At 39.7% G+C, this 20748-nt stretch overlaps 1 protein-coding gene across 1 annotated transcript in view; it reads left to right on the forward strand.

Moving 5' to 3' along the window:
- Nucleotides 1-12314: 12314 nt before the first annotated feature.
- SCG3 (secretogranin III) overlaps nt 12315-20748 on the forward strand; it is a 38338-nt gene continuing 29904 nt past the window's right edge. The window contains exons 1-6 of the mRNA XM_067747070.1: nt 12315-12744; nt 13435-13487; nt 13989-14034; nt 14130-14345; nt 19054-19196; nt 20022-20171. Coding sequence (XP_067603171.1) covers nt 12654-12744; nt 13435-13487; nt 13989-14034; nt 14130-14345; nt 19054-19196; nt 20022-20171 — 699 coding nt within the window. The 5' untranslated portion in view covers nt 12315-12653. The remainder of the gene's footprint in view (nt 12745-13434; nt 13488-13988; nt 14035-14129; nt 14346-19053; nt 19197-20021; nt 20172-20748) is intronic.

A 20748-nucleotide genomic window follows, 5' to 3' on the forward strand; every position in this document is an offset into this window, starting at 1 on the left:
CCTATCAAATAGTAATAAGCATTATTTTCTTTTCCTGTCTCTCTTGTCTGTCGATTTTGAGCATAATATATGAAACTGTGTGATGAGGTTATCTTTCCCATTCAGATTAGACAAGTTTCTGAACTACAACCAACTGCACACTGTTTTATAATCCATAAAGTCATAAATCCAGAATGCCTTTCAAAATTCTTACATTTGTTCATTTATGTAATTTTCTTTGCTGTTTTGAAAGATGGTGGTATAGTGCCACCATGTGGCCTTATTTTTATTAGATACATAGTTGAAAAGCTACTTTGGAGCTCTCCTTTTTGTCTACTGATAATTCATTTTTCAACATTATTATTCAAAAGGCATTTTTAAACAAAGAAGGTCTTCACTGTTTCCACCATTGATGTGACTTCACTTAGCTGTTTAAAGATGTTTAGATTGAAGACATATTTCCTAATTTTATCCTCTTAGATTAACTTTGTTAGAAGTATCACAATTCCGTTGCATTAATGATACACACTTGCATATTTCTTTCTTTTTTAAAATAAATTTATTTATTTTTGGCTGCGTTGGGTCTTCGTTGCTGCGCGCGGGCTTTCTCTAGTTGCGGTGAGCGGGGGCTACTCTTCGTTGCGGTGTGCAGGCTTCTCATTGCAGTGGCTTCTCTTGTTGTGGAGCACGGGCTCTAGGCGCGTGGCACGTGGCCTCAGTAGTTGTGGCTCGCGGGCTCTAGAGCGCAGGCTCAGTAGCTGTGGCGCACGGGCTTATTTGCTCCGCGGCATGTGGGATCTTCCCGGACCAGGGCTTGAACACGTGTCCCCTGCATTGGCAGGTGGATTCTTAACCACTGCGCCAACAGGGAAGTCCCTTTTCTGATTTTTTTAAAAAAGTAAATTACAGACATCATGACATTTCACTCCCTAAATATTACAATGGACATCTGTAAAAATTAAGTGTATATAACCACAATCCCTAACAAATTTAACAATATTCTTTTATATCATAAAATACCCATTCTATTTCTAAATTTTCCAATTGTATCAAAAATGTCCTTTCTAGTTGGTTTGCTCAAAATAGCATCCAGCGAAGGCCCGCACGTTGCATTTGTTACATCTCTTAAATCTTGTGAAATCTGGAACTGTTTCCATCCACACTTTTCCTTCCATTACAATGACTTGCTGAGGAGGCTAGAAGAGTCTGGTAGAACTTTTCACCTTCTGGATTTGTCTCATTGCTTCTTCATGGAAACATAGAAGTTATTCCTAGAATTTAGGTCTAAAACCTTAATTAGATTCAAATAAACATTTTTTAATTGAGACTACTTCAGAGGTGCTTCAAATTGCATCGTAAGAGGATATTCATATGCCTGGTTGCTCCACTGTTTGTGATGCTAAGATTGATTCCTAGATTTGGATAATGACAGCCTGATTCTTTTTTTTTTTTAATATAATAGCTTTATTGAAATATAATTCACATACCATACGGTTTATCTACTTAAAGTGTATAATTCAGTGGTTTTTAGTATATTCAGAGTTGTGGAACCATTACCATAATCACTTTTAGAAAAATTTTATTACCCCCAGAAGATAACCCATACTTAATGGTAGTCATCCCCCCAATTCCCAACCACCACCAGCCCCCAGCCCTAGGCAAACACTAATCTACTTTGTCTCTATAAATTTGTCTATTCTAGACATTTCATGTAAATAGAGTCACACAGTATGTGGTGACATCCTGATTCTTGCATTGTACAATTGCATCCTTCCTTTCCTCATGACTAGCAAGTAATCTGTCAGGTCAAAAGTTACTTAAATAGTGAAATCTCCTTATAGTAGTGTAGTAGTAGTATAGTAGTGTTCATATTAGGCAGTGAGAGGACAGACACACACATTTTTAAAATTAAAATATTATGTCAAAAATCCTTAAGTAACATTTATCTTTGATCTGTAGAATTTCTTGTTCCATCAAACTGGCAATTTCTTATTATGACATGATTTAAAGATACATATTCATTTAAAAATTTATGATAGTGTGAAACAGGAGAGAGACGACCTTTGGAAAAGATAAATTGGCTGAGAGACTGACAAAATCAGGAAGATGATTTTTCATTGCACTTGTGTTCTTCTTCAGATCATTTCATTAGGACTCTCACATGTAATTCCAAAATAATTCATAGAGGTATCGATAGTTACCTGTCAAATATTTAAATTAGTGAGTCGCTCCCTAACTTAATTGCACACTAGAATTACCTAGGGAACTTTTAAACACTTACAATGCCAATGTTCAGGTTCTATTCCAGGCCAGATAAATCAGCATCTTTGGAAACAGTATGAACACTTGATAGTGATGCTTGTGTACTTAATTTTACATCCCTTCAAGAGGCACATAATGTCAAGTCCCATAATGAGTGATGCTAAATTTCATCACCAAATTAAACTGGTGACTACCAAATAACTCCATCTTAAAGGTACATGTCTTCTTTGCATTAGCAAGTAATTTGTCGGGTAATATTTTAGAAACTTGGCAAATGTTTCACCTAATGGTTTTAGGTGAATTCATTGATAATTCTTGCAATATGAGGTTGCAAAGTGGTGGTTTTCTAGTTCTAGTATTCTTTTCTAAGGTGTTAGTTTCCATTCTTCTGTAAAGAAGAAGGATTTCAACTACCCCCACCCCTTTCTAAGTATCCATTATGGACCCATGGATTATTTTTCCTGTGTGTTACTTTCAGTTATCCTATGTCATTATTTTGATGATAAAATTGTTCTGAGTTTGTAATTGGGGATTTCTTCAAGCTGGCTCCTGTTTATGTCCTTTGCCCATTTTTCTTTTGGACTACTCTATTTTATTATTGACTATTAAGAACTTTTTATATATTACGTAAATTTATTTTTGCAAGTATTTTCCAGTTTTTCAAACTTGTTATAACATATTTTATAAAAAATAAATTTTACATAGTTAATGTATCATTCTTTTCCTTTATGTTTTCTGTTTTGTCTATAATATTTAGAATAGCATTTCTCTTCTCAAGTTCATAGAAGTATTCACACAATTTTTCATGTTTTCATATTTAAATCTTTGATCTATACACAACTTATTTCAATGAAGGTGTAAGGAAAACATCTATCATTTAAAAAACTGCTAGTCAGTTATCCCAAAATCATTTATGAATTATCTTTTCCCCACTGATTTTTAAGTGTCACTTTTATCATATAATGAATCACCATATTGCAGGGAAAACAGTCAGGAAGCTATTGCAGTGATTCTGTCTCTGGACTATGGTACTCCATTGCTGTGTCAGGGTCAAAATGTTCTCATTACTGTAGCTTTATAATTTAATATCTGTAAGAAATTTCCCTTTGTTTTCTTTTAGAATTTCTTGGTTATTTATCTGTTCATTCATTTAAAAAATATTTATTGAGCACCTACTAGATGCCAGACTCTGTTCCCGGTGTTGGAATTTAAAAGAAGACAAAGTTCCTGCCTTTAGAGAGCTTTCATAGCCTGGAGGAGGAGATGGACAATGAAACAAATTTATTAAAGGTTGTAATAAATGCTAAGAAAGAAAGAAATAGAATGATGCAGCAGAAGATAACTGAGTGAGGAAGGGACATCTACCAGAATGAGAAGGAGCTGGGTCTGTGAAGGAGCACTCCAGGCAGAAGCAAGTGCAAAAGTCCTGTGTTGAGGGAAATCTTGTCATATTCTGGGAATGATATAAAGGGCCATGCGAGTGGAGCAGCATGAAAGAAGAGAAAAAGTGGGTATTTTCGATCTTCTCCCCTCCCCTGCCCCTACCCCAGATTCACTGTTCACCCTGCCCTGTGTCCAAGAAGGCTAACTTCTAAGGACTGTCTCAGTGACTCCCTTGCCTTCTGGTTTCTAGTTGAGTTCAGCCACTGGGGTCCACTTGTAGGAGATGACTGGAAGAGAGGAGAGTGGTAGCAGGAGATTTATTTCCTTGGCTCCCTCCTTGTTAGATTGTCTCCTGTTGGCTGCATCCTCTACTGAAGGCCACAGTCCTGAAAGCTGGCCCTCTTACACAGCTCATACCAGGCTCAGGCCTTGGGTGGTAATGTCTCCCACCTGTGACCAGGCACAGGGTACTGCACCTCTCTATGTTGCTTTGCTCAAGCTCCATCCTTACCCTTGATCAGATTTCCACTTTTTAAAGATCACTCTGGTTGCTTTAAAGTATGAACTGGGGGGATGGAGATAATAGGGCAAGAGGAAGGGAAGCAGAGAGATATTGACAGGAACAGAGTTAAAACCAGGACTGACTTGAAAATCTTGAATGTATGGTCACTGGCTGAGAAACACAGGACTCTGAGCTCCATTCGTTCATTCAGTGTCTTCAATAACTATGTTCTGGGCACTATTATCGGCACTTGGGACAGATAGATTAAAATTTACATCATATGTTGAAAGAGAAAATTGGCAAAGAATAATGAAGAAGTAGAGCAAGGTAGAAGGGTAGGGAGTACGGGGTGGCAGAAGTGATACAATTTTAAATAATCCATCATGGAGAAGGTGACACGAGCCAAGATATGGATGAGGTGAAGAAATGAGCCATGTGGAGGCTGTTCCAGGCAGAGGAGGAAGTCACTGTAAAACAACCAATGCGAGGGCTAGTCTGACCATGCCTGGAAAAGCAGAGGCTGGGGTAGCTGGAGCTCAGAGGCCTGGGGGTGAGTGGAAGGGAATGAGGTCAGAGAGGCTACAGGAGTCATACCATGCAGGGCCTTTCTTAGGGATTTGTTTGGGGTAGAGGAGGCAGAGAAGAGGGTACTCCTTTTCTTTGTGGGTCAACCTACCCTCCACTTTGTGGAGAGGTGAGCACTCTCACACAGCCTCCTCCTGTCCACTGTTCTGTGACAGATGGGAGGGGAAATCCAGCAATCATTCTTAGTTTCTCAGAATGCATCTAATTGTATCTACGCAGTGTCTAGCAAGAAATGCTGGCTTCATTCTCTGATGTCTGTAAAATGTTGACATCCTAGGAGGAGAAAACTGAAATTGTACCACTAATCCTGCAGGGGCATTGGCAGCTAAGTCATCTGGGGTCCCCATGGCAGCAGCATGCCTACAGGGATGACTGGACGACGGGTTTTGGAGCACCAGAGCAAAACTATTGATTTTCTGTTCCACTGAGAAAGTTGTTTAATTGTATTTTCGGATACACCTTAGGGAGAAAGAAGAAAGAAAAACAGTCTCTCTTACTGCTGTCTCTACTGGTGAGCAGTAAATTTAAAATAAACCTTTTCTTTTAAAGCTTTTTATTACGAAGATTTTCAAGCTTATACAAAATTACAGAGGATAGTATACTGAATCTGTGTACATGTACTCATTACCCAGATTTTCAATGATGATCAACTAATGGCCAATCTTATTTTTTCTATTTATCTAGCTAGCTATATTTTTTTTCCTGGTTTTTTTTTTTTTTTTTTTTTTTTGGTTTTCGGTTTTCGGTTTTTTTGGTTGGGGGTGGTGCCCCAAGTGGCTTGCCGGATCTTAGGTCCCCAACCAGGGATTGAACCCAGGCCCTCAGCAGTGAAAGCACAGAGTCCTAACGACTGGACCACCAGGGAATTCCCATTCCTCGAAATTTAAAGCATAGTCTTGGGGTTTTAAAGCATATTCCAGGCATCAATATGTATTGTGCACTTACTATATGTCAGACACTATTCTAGATGCTTGAAATTCAGCAGTGAAAGAAAAAGTATATACACAAAATCCCTGTGCACAAGAATCTCACAGTCTAGTTGCGGGAGAAAGAGAAATAAAATCAACAAGTGAATTATATGGTATGTTAGATGGTTAGTGCAATGGGGAAATATAAGGCAGAGAAGGGGGAGGGAGCATGTAAGGACAGGGGGTACAACTTTAAATAAGGGGGTCAGGGTATGTGTGGTAAAGGTTGGGATGCACTGCTCATATGCCAGCCACTTCAGGTCTGAAAATCTTATTCCCCTAGCTACAAAAGAACCGGTGGCGCAGTGGTTGAGAGTTCGCCTGCCGAAGCAGGGGACACGGGTTCGTGCCCCGGTCCGGGAAGATCCCACATGCCGCGGAGCGGCTGGGCCCGTGAGCCATGGCCGCTGAGCCTGCGCGTCCGGAGCCTGTGCTCCGCAGCGGGAGAGGCCACAACAGTGAGAGGCCCGCATACCACACACACACAAAAAAAACACCTCATCCAAGGTTCTGACTTCTTCCTGGGAAGGCTTACACCCAATGACTGATCTATGCAAAAGTATAAAGGCCTACTTTTTTGCTCCAACTCAAGACAGCTCTGAAGGATCATCTCTTTTTTTTTTTTTTTTTTTTTTTTTTTTGCGGTACGCGGGCCTCTCTCACTGTTGTGGCTTCTCCCGTTACAGAGCCCAGGCTCCGGACGCGCTCTGCGGCCATGGCTCACGGGCCCAGCCGCTCCACTGCATGTGGGATCTTCCCGGACCGGGGCATGAACCCGTGTCCCCTGCATCGGCAGGCAGACTCTCAACCACTGCGCCACCAGGGAAACCCAGGATCGTTTCATCTTTAGACCTCCTTGTAGGGTTGGCTAAAGCCTCCACTGATATTGTATTGTGGCTCAATTTCTCCTGCTGGTAAATCCTTCCCATCTTTTCCCTTCCATAGGTATTGATTCAAGAGAATACCCTAAAAACTTCCTGCCTGCTCATCTCCATTTCAGAGTCTGTTTCCCAGGGAACTCGACCTGAGACAGTAGGCTTTCCTAAGACTGTGACTTCTTAGCAAAAATGTGATCTGTGTAAGGGATTAAGCCCTGAGACTATCTGGAAGAACATTCCAAGAAGAGAAAACAGCAAGTGCAAAGGCCCTGAGGCAGAAGTAGGCCTGCTGTGTTTGAGGAAGTCAAGAATGGCCTGGACTTCATGCAAGCTGAGCACATCTTGCAACAAGTACCTTGTGAAGATCCACAAGGAAACACATGCCCTCAGTAATTTAGCAAATCCTCCTAGAACACACCCTACTGAAAGGAATCCCAGGTTGTATGCGTTATCTTCCTTCCCCACAACCCCGAAACCTGTACTACAGAACAGGGAAAAAAAAACCTGGAATAATCCCCTATTCCTAATTCCCAGTGCCACAGAGGCCAGCTGTAGAGCCTGGGAGGGTGTAGGATGGGTCCTTGGGAAGCCTTAGCCCACCTCAAGCATGCCCCAGACCATCTAGCAGCTTTGCCCCTGGAAAGGGAGGGTATGGGTAGGGATGATAGAGAGGGATGGTGTCCGGCATAGTTTGGCTACTTGAGGTACACCTGCACCTTGGGAAAAGGTGTCAAACCTCATGTAAGAGAACTGCTATGGATAGATTCATAAGGTGATAAAATTCCATTCGACAAAAATTTACTGACTTCCTTATAATATACTAGGCACCAAGATAAAAACATGAATCCTGACCAGCCCCTCCCCTCAAGGAGGTCACAATAAAAAGGAAATAAAAACAATGACCGGGCACTGTAAAAATTGTTTAGAATGGCATTCAAATAGTAGCAGAATGTCATAAAAAACAAAACAACCCTTGTACTAGATTTTAATTTACCCTCTGCTGACCTTATCACAATCTATTCTCATATCCCAGAAGGAGATAATTCATTACAATTGTCTGAAACATAATAGAATATGTTTTTAGTATATAAAATTGAATTATTGAATTAAATATAGATTATATTGCTTTATTGAGTTTTTTTCCTGATTATTAAACAAGTACATACGCATGTTGAAAATTCAAGGAATTCTGAACTGCCTAATTAACAAAGAAAAAAAGTCCTAACCTGGCAACCACTGTAAACATTATGGGAAATAAAATTTTCAGATCACTATTTACAATCACACACAGGCACACACACACAATTTTTATAATAGGAATCATACCGCTAATAGGCCACTTGATTTTTTTACTCAATAATGTTTAATCTATCTTAAATATCAATACTACATTCTACAGTGTAGTGAGCATCTGTTGTTTTTGTTTGCCTTACACCCTCACCCTGATTCCTTCTGGGAAACTGCTCTACACTTGTATCTCTGGAGAGAGCCCTTGTATGACTCACACATTCCTCCCATGACCTCTGGAGCAAGAGATTGACACAATCTGGTTCAATCATGGTACAAATGAGGTAAGTGAACAACAAAACTCTTTGCCACCCAGCTGCCTTGTCCTCCTTCCCACTCTCAGATTCAGTGTTGGCACTTTGCACTCTGTAGGTGGCCTATCACATCTTGTCATTTGGGCCCATTTTCTCTATTCATATACTCTTTGCATGTCCATGTTTTTACTTTCCTTGTTTTCGTCTTTCTATTTGCTCATTTCCAACATCCTTCGTTACTTCAACTTTCCTCTGATGGTGAATTTCCAGATTCCACATTTCTCTTTTGAGCTACACCAGTAGCCATCTCTAGTGTTGGCATTCTGTGTCAGTCTTTTCAACAGCAATGGATCCATTCCTATAGCTCTGTATCTGTGTGAGCCTTTGCCAGCTCTGGATCTCTATTTTTAGGCCTTTCATGAATACTCTGCTGCAAGCCTACTCTTTGGTAAAGAAAATGCTGAGTGGATGATCATGCTGACAGAGTGACTAACAGCTCTTGAAGGAACTGGCAGCTCCTGGCCCTGCAAGACTGTCATGATCCTCCAATGTGGGACAGCCATCATGGTCTCAGCATTTGAAGACCAAAGGTAAACAGGCAACCCTTCATCACTTCATTCATTTACTTAAGCAAATGGATTTCCAGATGCTGTAAGAAGGGCTGAGAAGTGAAGGGTAAGCAAGATAAGATCCTTTCCCTTAAAGAGTTCACAATTTAGTGGTATAGACAGCTAAATATGTAAGGAGATAATTACAGTGAGAGATACGATTTTATAAATATGTGTATATTTTCTTAGAAAAACATGCACCAAAAGGAAATATGCTCAAAGTTAGCAGTGGTTGTCTCTATCAGATAATTTTTCTCCTTTTTACTTCCTGTCTTTTCAAAATTTTTCCTTCAGTGTATATTTATTATTTTTGAAATGAAGAGAAAAGAATCATGTACAAAAAGGGGTACAATGGGATACATGCTACACTGGAAGTGTGCACAGTATTCTAAGGAAGCAACTAACTTGTCTGGGGAAGGGAAAGAAAACCTTGCAATATCTTATACTAATATGGGTCTCTCACAGGCCAACCAAATGCAACATATGGCCTTATTTGGATTCTGGTGTAAGCAAACCATCTGTAAAAATATTTATAAGGCAAGTGGGGAAATTTGAACTCTAACTAGATATGTGATGATACAAAAGGAATATTATTATTATGAGATATGATAAAGGTATTACAGTAATGCTAGGACAAAAAAGAACCTAATCCTTTAGGTAAACATACTGACATACTTGTGGATGAAATGATACGAAGTTTGGGATTTTTACACATAAATCATCCATTGGTTGGGAATATAAAATAAAAACAGTGGTCATGGGCTTCCCTGGTGGCACAGTGGTTGAGAGTCCGCCTGCGGATGCAGGGGAAACGGGTTCGTGCCCCGGTCCGGGAGGATCCCACATGCCGCGGAGCGGCTGGGCCTGTGAGCCATGACCGCTGGGCCTGCGCGCCCGGAACCTGTGCTCCACAACACGAGAGGCCACAACAGTGAGAGGCCCGCGTACCGCAAAAAACAACAACAACAACAACAAAAAACAGTGGTCATGAGTTAATGATTATTGAAGTTAGGTAATGAATTCAAGGAGTTTGTTTCAGTATTTTTACTCCTTTTGTGTTTGTCTGAAATTTTCTGTAATATAATATGCAATAATAATTAATACAAAATTTTTCCTCTAATAAATATAAACAAGTTCAAATATCTCTATCTTCAAGACTCAGCACAAAAGGCATCTTCTATACCAGTGAATGAGCATACAACAATCAAACCATGTGTGTGTTCACACATATACAAACAGCATTGACAAAGTCACTGTGCATTGTATGTTGTCTATTTCATGATCACCTGATCTGTGTCAATGACACGTCTCTTGCAACTTCAACATATATTTTTATATTATTCAATGTTTATAGTGTGCTTACACACAATAATCAAATATTTTAATTTTTTATTATTAAGGAAAGAGATCTTCTCTTTGAAACCTTTCCTGATCATTCACTCCATTATTTGCACCCCACCCGAACTCTGCACATACAACGGGGAACCCATAACACACTCTCATGTTTATTTGTTCACTTACATTTAAGTGAGATCAATGTGTAACACATGAAACCTATTCAGTAAATAGTTGTGGTGGTGCTTGTTATAATCACAGTCCTTTCTTTCAGGCTATAAGACCAGCAGTGACCATACCTTACTTATCTTTGTATACCCAGCAATTATCTCAATACCTGGTACATTTTGAGTACTCAATAAACATCTCTTAAATGAATGAATGAATAAATGAAACTTTATCTCTTAAATGAATGAATAAATGAAACTTAGGATTACTCCACTCATAGACCGATACTACGTCTGGCAGAAACATCCGTAAGACTGAGGAATGTAAATGACTCCGTGCCTTACAGTTTACTCAGTGCTCCACAGCTCATTTGGTCAGCAACAGAACATGTTCTTAGATTTAACACAGTCACTTTGAGTACAAATGGCGGAGAAAAGTCAAATACCTTTTTCATTTTTGGCAAGCAATGCATCGTGCTCAATAGCCATCCCTTCCCTTAATTCCATCCTGAGTCCCTCCCAGCTGCAAACATACATTGTGGGGAGAAGTAAGTTAAGGACAGGACAAAGGACGCAGTGAGGCTGAGGCGACAGAGTAAATCTCAGTGACTGACTATTTCACCTAATATTTGGTAATGTTTATGAGAAGCTGAAAACACTTCATAACTTATTTTTTAGGCTGTGTCAAAATATTCCTGGCATCAAAATGATTTGATCCAGACATGTACTCAATTGTTCTCCACAATTACACTGTAAGGTAAACAGAGCCTGCCACCTCTGTTTTAAAGAAGAGGAAATTTGCCCTTCACTTGGCTGGGATTTTAAATTGGGAGACAATATTTTTCATGCAGCCTACTGGGATATTAATGCTATGTCATCACTGCCAAGAAACAACTATTTGTTTCGAAGTAGGTGTTAGAGCAAAAGTACTCTTTAGATTCTTAAAGTATTTGAGTGATATCCAAATTCAAAGACCTCCAGAATGAGGGAGATGCATCTGTTTATTTTTAGGTACTTGAACAACTAACTTGCTCCTTGAAAAGCCGGGGTGCAGAAATCAAAGGCCTGATTGTGCTGAATTCTTCTCTTTGGTCATTATTCAGACTAGTTCCCAGCATGCCACAGTCCAAAGGAAAGGGTCCAAGCTCTGTTTAAAAATCAGAGACTAAACAGCTTACTCAGCACCCTGCTCACATTAGTGTTTCTTGTATTCATCATTTTAAAGTCTTTTGATAGCTCCTTTTATGCAATAATCTTAGGCTTCTGGGAATATTCTCAAAATATAGGAAGAACCTCCCTGACCTAGTTATGATGAAAAATGCTTTTCATGACTACCCACTCTCTTCAAGGAATGCTGGAACAACCAAGTCCTTAGGCATAATTGAATCCTAGGGAAGAATTTTACAAAAGTGCTGTTTTTCTTTTTCTTTTTTTCCTTTCTTTCTTTGAAGAGGGGTTTCCCACGGTGAGGAAGGGGAAATTTTTTATTGAAACTGGCCCCTATTGCTCACCTACCCTGGACTGATGAGGATATTCACCCTTAGGGGAACCAACGATGATTTTTGTTGTTGTTGTTCTGTTTCCTCATCTAGGAGAGTGAGAGTGTGCTGCAGCAATCTATTTGAAAGAATGTTCCTTAAATATCCCAATTCAAAGGACTCCATAGAGCTGAGACCCAAATAAGAGCACCAAGGGAGCCCTGGTACGTCAACTCAAATCACAAAAGGCATGGCTTTTCTAAGAATATAAGAATTATATCTACCTTTTAGGTACAGAAGGTGGAATGGAAAGAAGTGCTTTTTGGAGATGGTATCCCAGAATAATCTCTAAGCAGAACCCCTTGCACAAGATTATCCAGCTTTCCTTGACGGGTGCACGGGCAGAGAAGGCATTTGGTCCCTGAGGTAACGTTTACTTGGGAGGTTACGACAACGATGTGCACGTTTACAGCAATCCAGGTGACCGTGAGCGCAGGAGCACCTCTAGGACTGCGGCACCGAAAATACGCTAGCTATTCTGTCGTCCTCCCCGCTTCCACTCGCTGTGGGGATTGGAGCAGCTTCCGAGTCGCTGACACCACCCCTTCCCGCCTCTGGCTCGCAGGGAGCATGCGTTTCCATCCTCACTTCCTCTCAAGGAGGGAGCGAGAATAAGGTGACGCCCTAGCCGACCCGCTGACCGCTCCGCGTCACAGGAACTTCAGCACCCACGGGGCGGACAGCGCTTTCCTCCACCTGAAGACCTGAGTCCCGAGCGCCCAGAGTCTTTCTCATCCCTTTACTCCGGAGCCGCAGAGAGCTCCACCAGCTCCGAGCCCCCGCCACTCGCCCTCCCTGCGCCCGCCCTCCTAGCTCTTCCTGTTTTTACTCCTCCTTTTCATTCATAACAAAAGCTATAGCTCCGGGAGCCCGGCGCCAGGCTGTTTCTGAAGCCAAGCGTGGAAGAATGGGGTTCCTTTGGACCGGCACTTGGATTGTGGTGTTGGTGCTCCACAGCAGCCCAATTCAAGCTTTCCCCAAACCGGCAGGCAGCCAAGGTACGTGGACACTTTTCTGCCCACCTCCCTTTTATTTCGCCATGAAAAGGTAAAGCTTGGTGTAATCCGCGAGCTGTAAATCACCTTGCCTCATTTTCTGATCACGTCATATCCGTGCATATTGACAGAGAAATCAGTTCGAATTTAGAGCCAGAAGACAGATTTTCCTCCCTCACTTTTTACATGATAGAACAATAATATAAGTTGTTTTGAAAGATCTTATTTTGAAATTGGGAGGGGATGGCTTTCCCGCCTAATATATGGCTTGGTTTTTTTTGTTTGTTTGTTTTTTTCCTAGTCATCTTACAACCTTTCTCAGATATTCTATTCATAAAACGTGCAGTGTATGAAGAAAGCTTTTAATGTGCCAATAATACCAATCCAGACTATGCTCTGTCTAGTTGAAAACAGCTGGTAAACCAAGTGTTAGAACAATATGTTAGATTTCTGGTCAAAAAAAAAAAAAAGAAAAAGTGTAATTCTATTAACTCAGGAAATATACCAAGATAATAAGCAAGGCAACACTGATAATCATCGTTATTGGATAATCTTGATAATCTCTGTTAATATATATATTTGTTTCACAGTCATCCAAAAATATTTCTCCTTTTATTTTGAAAATTTTATTTAATGAGACATATTGTCTTTCCAATGAACAATTAAATTTGTATTTGTGTGTGTTTATTCTAGAGAAACCCCTACATAATAGAGAATTAAGTGCAGAAAGACCTTTGAATGAGCAGGTAGGTCGGAAGTAAAATTATAAATGCTATTCCATTTTATTTTAGTTATCATTATTTAATGTAACTATGCCGCAAATTTTTAGCCATTTTGAATTCACAAACCTCAGGAGCTTAATAATAAACACTGAAATTATGATGGGAAATATAATTTTGGTAATTTTTATGTCCCAACAGTTAAATATAGAGAGTTCAGTATAATGCAAAGAGCTGCCTGCATAATAAGCCAGTAAGCGCAACATCACATCCATTCTATTGTAAGATTTCTTTATCAGAGATTTATCTTTTACCAATATTATCAGAGAGGGAATTAATATTTATAGACCATCTGCCCTTTATTTTATCTCATTTAATCCTTATGACATACTTTGAGATAGAAATTATTAACTACATCTTACAAACAAGAAAGCTAAGTCCCATGGAGATTGAATTATTGAGCTGTCATATGTGGTAAGTGGTGGAGTAATGATTTAAAGCCAGGTCTATCTCCTGTTTCTTTCACAGATTGCTGAAGCAGAAGCAGACAAGATTAAAAAAACATACCCTTCAGGTAATAAGAAATTACATTGATGTTAATTTAAATAATGTAGGCTATGAGAAGCTTAACTAAAACGGATGTGCCTGGTTTGGGGGCTTTTCTTCCAGAAAACAAGCCAGGTGAGAGCAATTATTCCTTTGTTGATAACTTGAACCTGCTAAAGGCTATAACAGAAAAGGAAAAGAATGACAAGGAAAGACAGTCCGTAAAAAGTTCTCCAAATGATAATAAATTGAACCTGGAAGATGTTGATTCAACCAAGAATCGAAGACTGATTGATGATTATGATTCTACTAAGAGTGGACTGGATCATAAATTTCAAGGTAAATGAAGAAAAAGAAGTTTTGCTACCTATTTTCTCTAATTTGGAGTTTCCCATTATGGGTTAAGAGAAAGTTCTATATTTTAAAAATATCTCTTACACACTTACAATCCTTTATTAGTCATGTCCAAAATTGAGATAAAGCCCAAACTTACTGATAATGTGCAAAGCTCCAGCTCCACAGAAGCCCAGATTTGATTTTCTCTTTAAAGCTTCCTTTACTGATGCTTTGAAAAACATTTAAATCTACTCTCTATATTTTATGTTATTGAATTCATTTTAACATTCCAATTTAACTATTAGTACAAGCAAAATATCATAATTCTCAAACAATTAAATCAACAAAATACCCCCCCTCCCCAAGAGGAATATTCGTCACTCCCTTTTCAGTGTTCTCTTCCTAGCTATATCCTTTCTCCCTAGGTCATTCTAACCTTTCCACGGTTTCCGTTACCATCTATATCCTGATGTTTCATATCACTAGCCCAGAATGCTCTGAACTATAGACCTATATCTAGCTAACTACCGACTTATCTTCCCTTGGAAGTCTCAGATGCACCTCAAACTTAACATGTCTAAGATTAAATTCATAATTTCTGTACACCTTACAACTTAGCCCTCTTTCCTCTAGGAAAGGCACTACTATACATCCAGCTTTTCAAGACAAATCTATGAGTCAAACTATTTCTTTTTTTCTTTACCTCTCAAATTCTAATCCACCAGTCTTAGCAATTTTATCTCCTATGTATCTCTCAAAATCTTTTTCTCTATCCCCAATCACCTCCATCTTTTTCCAAGCTCCAATCATGTCTCATTTGAACTAGAGCAAAATCTTCCAATGGATCTTCTAGCATTCGCTCTGACCCTCTCCATCTTATCCTTCATGTAGCAGCCAGAGTGATCTTTTCAACACACAAACATGAGCATGTCTCTGTTTTGCATAAAACCTGTTAATAGATTCCCATTTCTCTTAGGATAAAACCCCAAATCCTTAACGTGACTTCTACAGTCCTACATGGGCTGTCTACTTCTCTAGGTTCATCCAGCGCACATGATCTGATAGAAACCTTATTTCCTTCCTTCATGGCACTTACTGCAGTTTGTAATTTTACATCCTTGAGTGTGACTACTTCTGATTTATCTTTTTCTCCTAAACTCAACTGAAAACTCCATGAGAACAGAGACGGTGTAGTCCAAGTGTCTGGAGCTCGTGAATTTGTTGCATGGATTGATAAATGAACAAATGCACAAATAAAAGAATACATGAGGGAGTAAATTAACTATTGTACCTAGGCATTGAGGTCTTCCTCAGTGTGTCTTCTACTCTGAGTACTGGTGCTTAGGAGTGACTACAGATTTTCTTACGTGTCTTAATTCTTTTCCACGGACCACAAGAGAATTATACTGATTATCTCTGTCAGAAAACGACTGCCAATTAAATTTGACTTTTATAGGCTATTGTAGCCTGAGGAGAATTCAGAAGTGTGTTTTATATAGATGGCGTGGGGGAGATGGTCTATATTTTGACACATTTCATATTGTATACTATTCAGGGAAATGTTTTGGGGGTTTTTTTGTGTGAGGGTTTTGTTTTTGTTTTTGTTGTTGTTGTTTTGTTTTGGCTGTGCTGTGCATGGCTTGCGGGATATTAGTTCCCCGACCAGGGATTGAACGCGGACCCATGGGAGTGGAAGCGATGAGTCCTAACCACTGGACCACAAGGGAATTCCCAGGGACATTTTTTTTTTGAATTCTACTTTTTAAACTAAGACATTTGGGCTAGAAATAAATAGGCACTGGGCATAGCCCCATGAAAAATAGATTTAACCACTTTGATTGAATTGACCATTTGATTTAATAAAATAAAAAAATAGTCTAAAGTTTGTTTGACTGCATTTTTTGGTCAGATGGGCTGTACATGCAAACAGAGGCAGATCTGTTTGTGATCTGATCACTAACTTGAGCAACTTATGTTTAAATTGTTCAACATTTTATTAACATGCAAATAGGTTCAGAACTACCAAGTGCTAGTTTTGATGGTTCCAGGTTTACCCTAGGGGTCATTTTAAGTCCACTTGAGTATACAAAAAAGATTCTTGGAGAGAATGATATGAGTGAATTGCTGATTTTCTCTCATACCCTGGTAATGCTGGAACCAGAAGGTTTGGGACCAGTCAGGTGACTAGAACCTCAGAGGTATGCAGACTTACATCCCAGAAGGGAGGGCAAGGGGCCTAACTTCTGCAGGGTGCTTTTATACCTTTAGGAAACCTCTAAATGGGCTTGTGCTATAGGACCCACTAATTCTCCGTCTCAGTGTTTTCTACAGTATGTATGATTCAGGATTTTTGTAAGTTTCTTTTAGGAAATAGTGCTTTGTGGCTCCTGTGTGCACTCACCAAACAAATATTCATTGAGCAATTACTATGTATCAGTCTATGAGCTAGACAGTAAGCTCTGTGCAGTTAGGGACCACATCTAAACTCCTTATCACTCTCTTTCCAGTCCTGGCCCATATTAAGACTTTAATACAAATATATTGAATACATGAAGGCCAAGTGCCATATTAGATGCCTGGAGATTCAAATGTAACTGAGCAGATGACAACTTTGAACAAGGCCCTTTCGCATCCACTTAGAGTTGTAAATGCTTTAAAAACTTATAAATATTGAACTCATGTCTGGTTTCCCTCTGAGGTCTGTATAGGAGGGTGAAACACCCCTTCACGAGCAGTAGAGAAGCCATTCTGAGTAATTCTGTCCATTGTAGAGGAGCAGGGGAAATCACTGGAAGGCAAGGAGCATTGCCCACCTGCTCAACTATCAACCCCATCTAGCGAAGCTCTGCTAGGGGAGCCTGAAGTTCCTGGCTCAAGAGAATACAGCATTGCAGAGGAGGAAGCTATTTCTTCAGAGTGTTGCTAACGTTCTTCCTGTTGTGAAGTAAATGAACTGAAAAACAGTCATCTCATTTATTTTCCAGCTTCAGCAGGCAACCACTATTCTTCCTTTTTCAGATCCCAAGGGATAAGTGGGAAGGGAAATAAATGCTTCCACCTCTGCATAGACCCAGGGAAGTGTCTGCTCCACATATTCCCGAGAGTCTGACTTGCAACCCACAAATGGAAAAATCAGACCTAAGTGATAGTGAGTCTCTGCTCCTGAAAAACATGGGTGATGAGCCCAATTTTCAGTCAGCCAGGAGGGGAACTGATTTTACAGGGTTTTCTAAGGGACTTTTCTGCTCATTCATCACGCTGGTACACAGGACTCAAAGGGCTCACAGCTCATGGGTTGGCCAACAATTCAGCAATCATATACTGTCAGAGAACTTCCAGCCCTCTGTGTGTACTCACCCTGCTCATTTTCCTAAGCTTCTTTCCAAACAGCAAGAAGAGGATATTCTGCCTGAGGCTGCACATACTTCCAGCTTCATAGAGTCTAGAAGAAGTCTATGAATCCCCAGGAGCTATGGAAGAAAAGGAGAGAATCAGAATAGAAATATGTACTAGGTTCTTCTTTCTTTGAGTGAATATCAGAATTATTAGGGTAGGATTTGGCTAGGGATGCAATGTCTATTTTCTCTAGAAGATAATTGTAGTTCCCTTATTTCAGGTACAAATCTACGGTTCATAAAACTACGTTAACTTTCATACGATACTTTGCAATTTAAAAGGTGCTTTTACATCTTATTCCATTTGATCCTCACAATCCCATGAAATAGATACTCTTTTTAACTTCCTTTACTGTGGTCCAAGGATATATAGATAACAAGAGGGATCACTGGAGCTAAATTTCTGATCTTTCCAAGCTGCCTAGAAGTGACAGGTTAAATGCCTTGTAAACTTGCATATATGAATATACTGTTCCATGTGGTATAGATTGGAAAAGACCAGTTAATTCCTGGGAGTGCTCTGTGGACATAGTGCAAAGCGTCCTTGCCACCAACCCTACTGTATCCGTCCTTTCCCTCAGGAAGGGCCCTTGCTTTAGTCTGGAGTAGTGCTGCCAAATGTATTCCCAGGAAAGCCAAGGATACATATCTGCGAGCTTCTCTGCTGAGATTTACATAGATTTACATATTGCTTTGTGCAAACCTGTGATCACATTTCAAAAGCTTAAATTCCAGGCACATAAAATAAGTTCCCCATTCTCTGGAGAAAGAGGCTTGTCACATTAAGCTGCCTTACATAAAGGTGCCCTGACACATACTCACAAGTAAACAGTTATTCCAGGTAAGTCATAAAATCTTCAGTACATACTCTCTGATTCTGGGTGTAAGGCAGGTTTCCCCACCCCCAGCCCAGGAATTTGCCTGCAAAGGGAGTACATTAATACAAATCTACTCTTGTGGGGAAATGGAATATCGAATTATATAATATATAGAAGGGTGCTTTGAACAATACTGCATACTATCTAACAGTATTTTACTTTTTGTACTATTAGTGCTAAAAACGGAGAGGCCTTTTGTGTTATTTTCAGATCTTCCTCCTATAATCACATAAGCAGCTTTCAGAACTTCCATTATCATCCCAGGTTCTTAACTTGAAGTCAAATTTTATTTTAAACCAGGAGTTTACATGGACTAAGCACCACCTTAAACATATTCCAAACATATTTGAGTGTACAAGATATAGATTATAAACCTAATGTAATCCAAGAAATAGGTCTGTGACCACCACAACGTGAAGTTGTGATTGCTCTGTCTAGATGATCCAGATGGCCTTCATCAACTAGATGGAACTTCTTTAACTGCTGAAGACATTGTCCAGAAAATTGCTACCAGGATTTATGAGGAAAATGACAGAGGAGTATTTGACAAGATCGTTTCTAAACTGCTGAATCTTGGCCTAGTAAGTCATATGCATGAGAATGAACCAAATCTTAGGTTGGAATATGCTAAGAAGCCAAGCCACTTCATTCAAAGAGCCAAATGTTTATAACGCATCTACTTTATACCAGTCACCATGGGTCTCGAGGACAAGTAAGACACCACTCTTTCCCTCTAGGAATTTATGGTTTATCAGAGGCACTAGACAAGTACGCAAGTGCTCATGATGCAAGGTGCATAAGAACCATCTGAGTGGTTCAGTGTGCCAGAGGGTGGATTATATCCAGTTATGCAATAAGGAAAAGCTTCAGAGGAGGAGGTGTTTGAAGTGAGCTTAGAAGGATGGTTGGGATTTAACCAGCAGAAGTTTAAAAAAAAATGTGTTAGATGAGAAGGAAATAAGATGTGCAAAGCCACACAATGATTGGGAAGCCCTAAGCAATTCAAACTGACCCTGCCCCAGCTTGGCTCCCAGATACTAACACAGGCCTGGCAGGCTTTAGGAGAGCACTAAATTTGCAGGTTTCAAAGGTTACCTACTATGACCTGCAGCTGAGGACTGAGAAACAACCCTCAAGTTGTTTCTCAAATTAAGTATTCTGTGGGTTCCAACAGATAGGACTGATGCTTGCACAATGGGCCCAAAGACACTTCTTCCCAGGAGTGCTGAGCAGTTACTGTGAAGGCCAGCATGTAGTAGAGGCATAATCAAGGGATGTTCAGAAGAGGGACCAGAACATTCTCTAGTCTTCTAAAACTATGTGTTCAACTAAAGAGTTCAGTCTAGAATTTTTTTTAAATCACAAAAATGGGAATAACAGTTATATGTTTTGACTCTTTATAACAGATCACAGAAAGCCAGGCACACACACTGGAAGATGAAGTTGCAGAGGTTTTACAAAAACTGATCTCTAAGGAAGCCAACAGTTATGAAGAGGAACTCAATAAGCCAATGAACAGGACTGAGAGTCAGGCTGGAAAAATACCAGAGAAAGTGGTATGTATATGCAAATGTATATGCATCTATTATGTATGTGTATATGCATGTGCATGGATGTGTGTGTATACTTGTATTTGTATATAATTAATACAATCTGTGTATAATTAGTACTTCAGTTTGTGCCAAATAAGAATTGGGGTATGTGACATTTTTAGCCCACTTAAAATATATACATTAATGAAATACCAATGAGTTAAAAGATATAAATGAACTCCACTTTGAAAATAGTATAAAGATGCATGTTATATTACATAGTAAAGATTATGCCTTATACCCCAGAGTAAAATAACACATAATATTATGTGAAACGGTTATTTCACATAACAATTCATATAATCACAGTGCACTGGATCCAAGTATTTCACAACAGAAGTTGGTATCCAACTTCTGTTCACAGTGGATGTCATCATCTGCTCCCAAAACCCCAAAAAAGAAACTTGGGCTGATTTGATCCTTTTCCACACCAGCTTTTATATTCCTCAGAGCTAGTTGCCTCATGCTGCCTCTCTGTCTACCCTGTGTCCTCCCACCTGCTCCTTCCTCTTTCCATTGGCTCAGAGGTCTGTCTGTCATC

This window comes from Pseudorca crassidens, chromosome 1 (assembly GCF_039906515.1).
Source record: "Pseudorca crassidens isolate mPseCra1 chromosome 1, mPseCra1.hap1, whole genome shotgun sequence".
Taxonomy (NCBI): Eukaryota; Metazoa; Chordata; class Mammalia; order Artiodactyla; family Delphinidae; genus Pseudorca; species Pseudorca crassidens.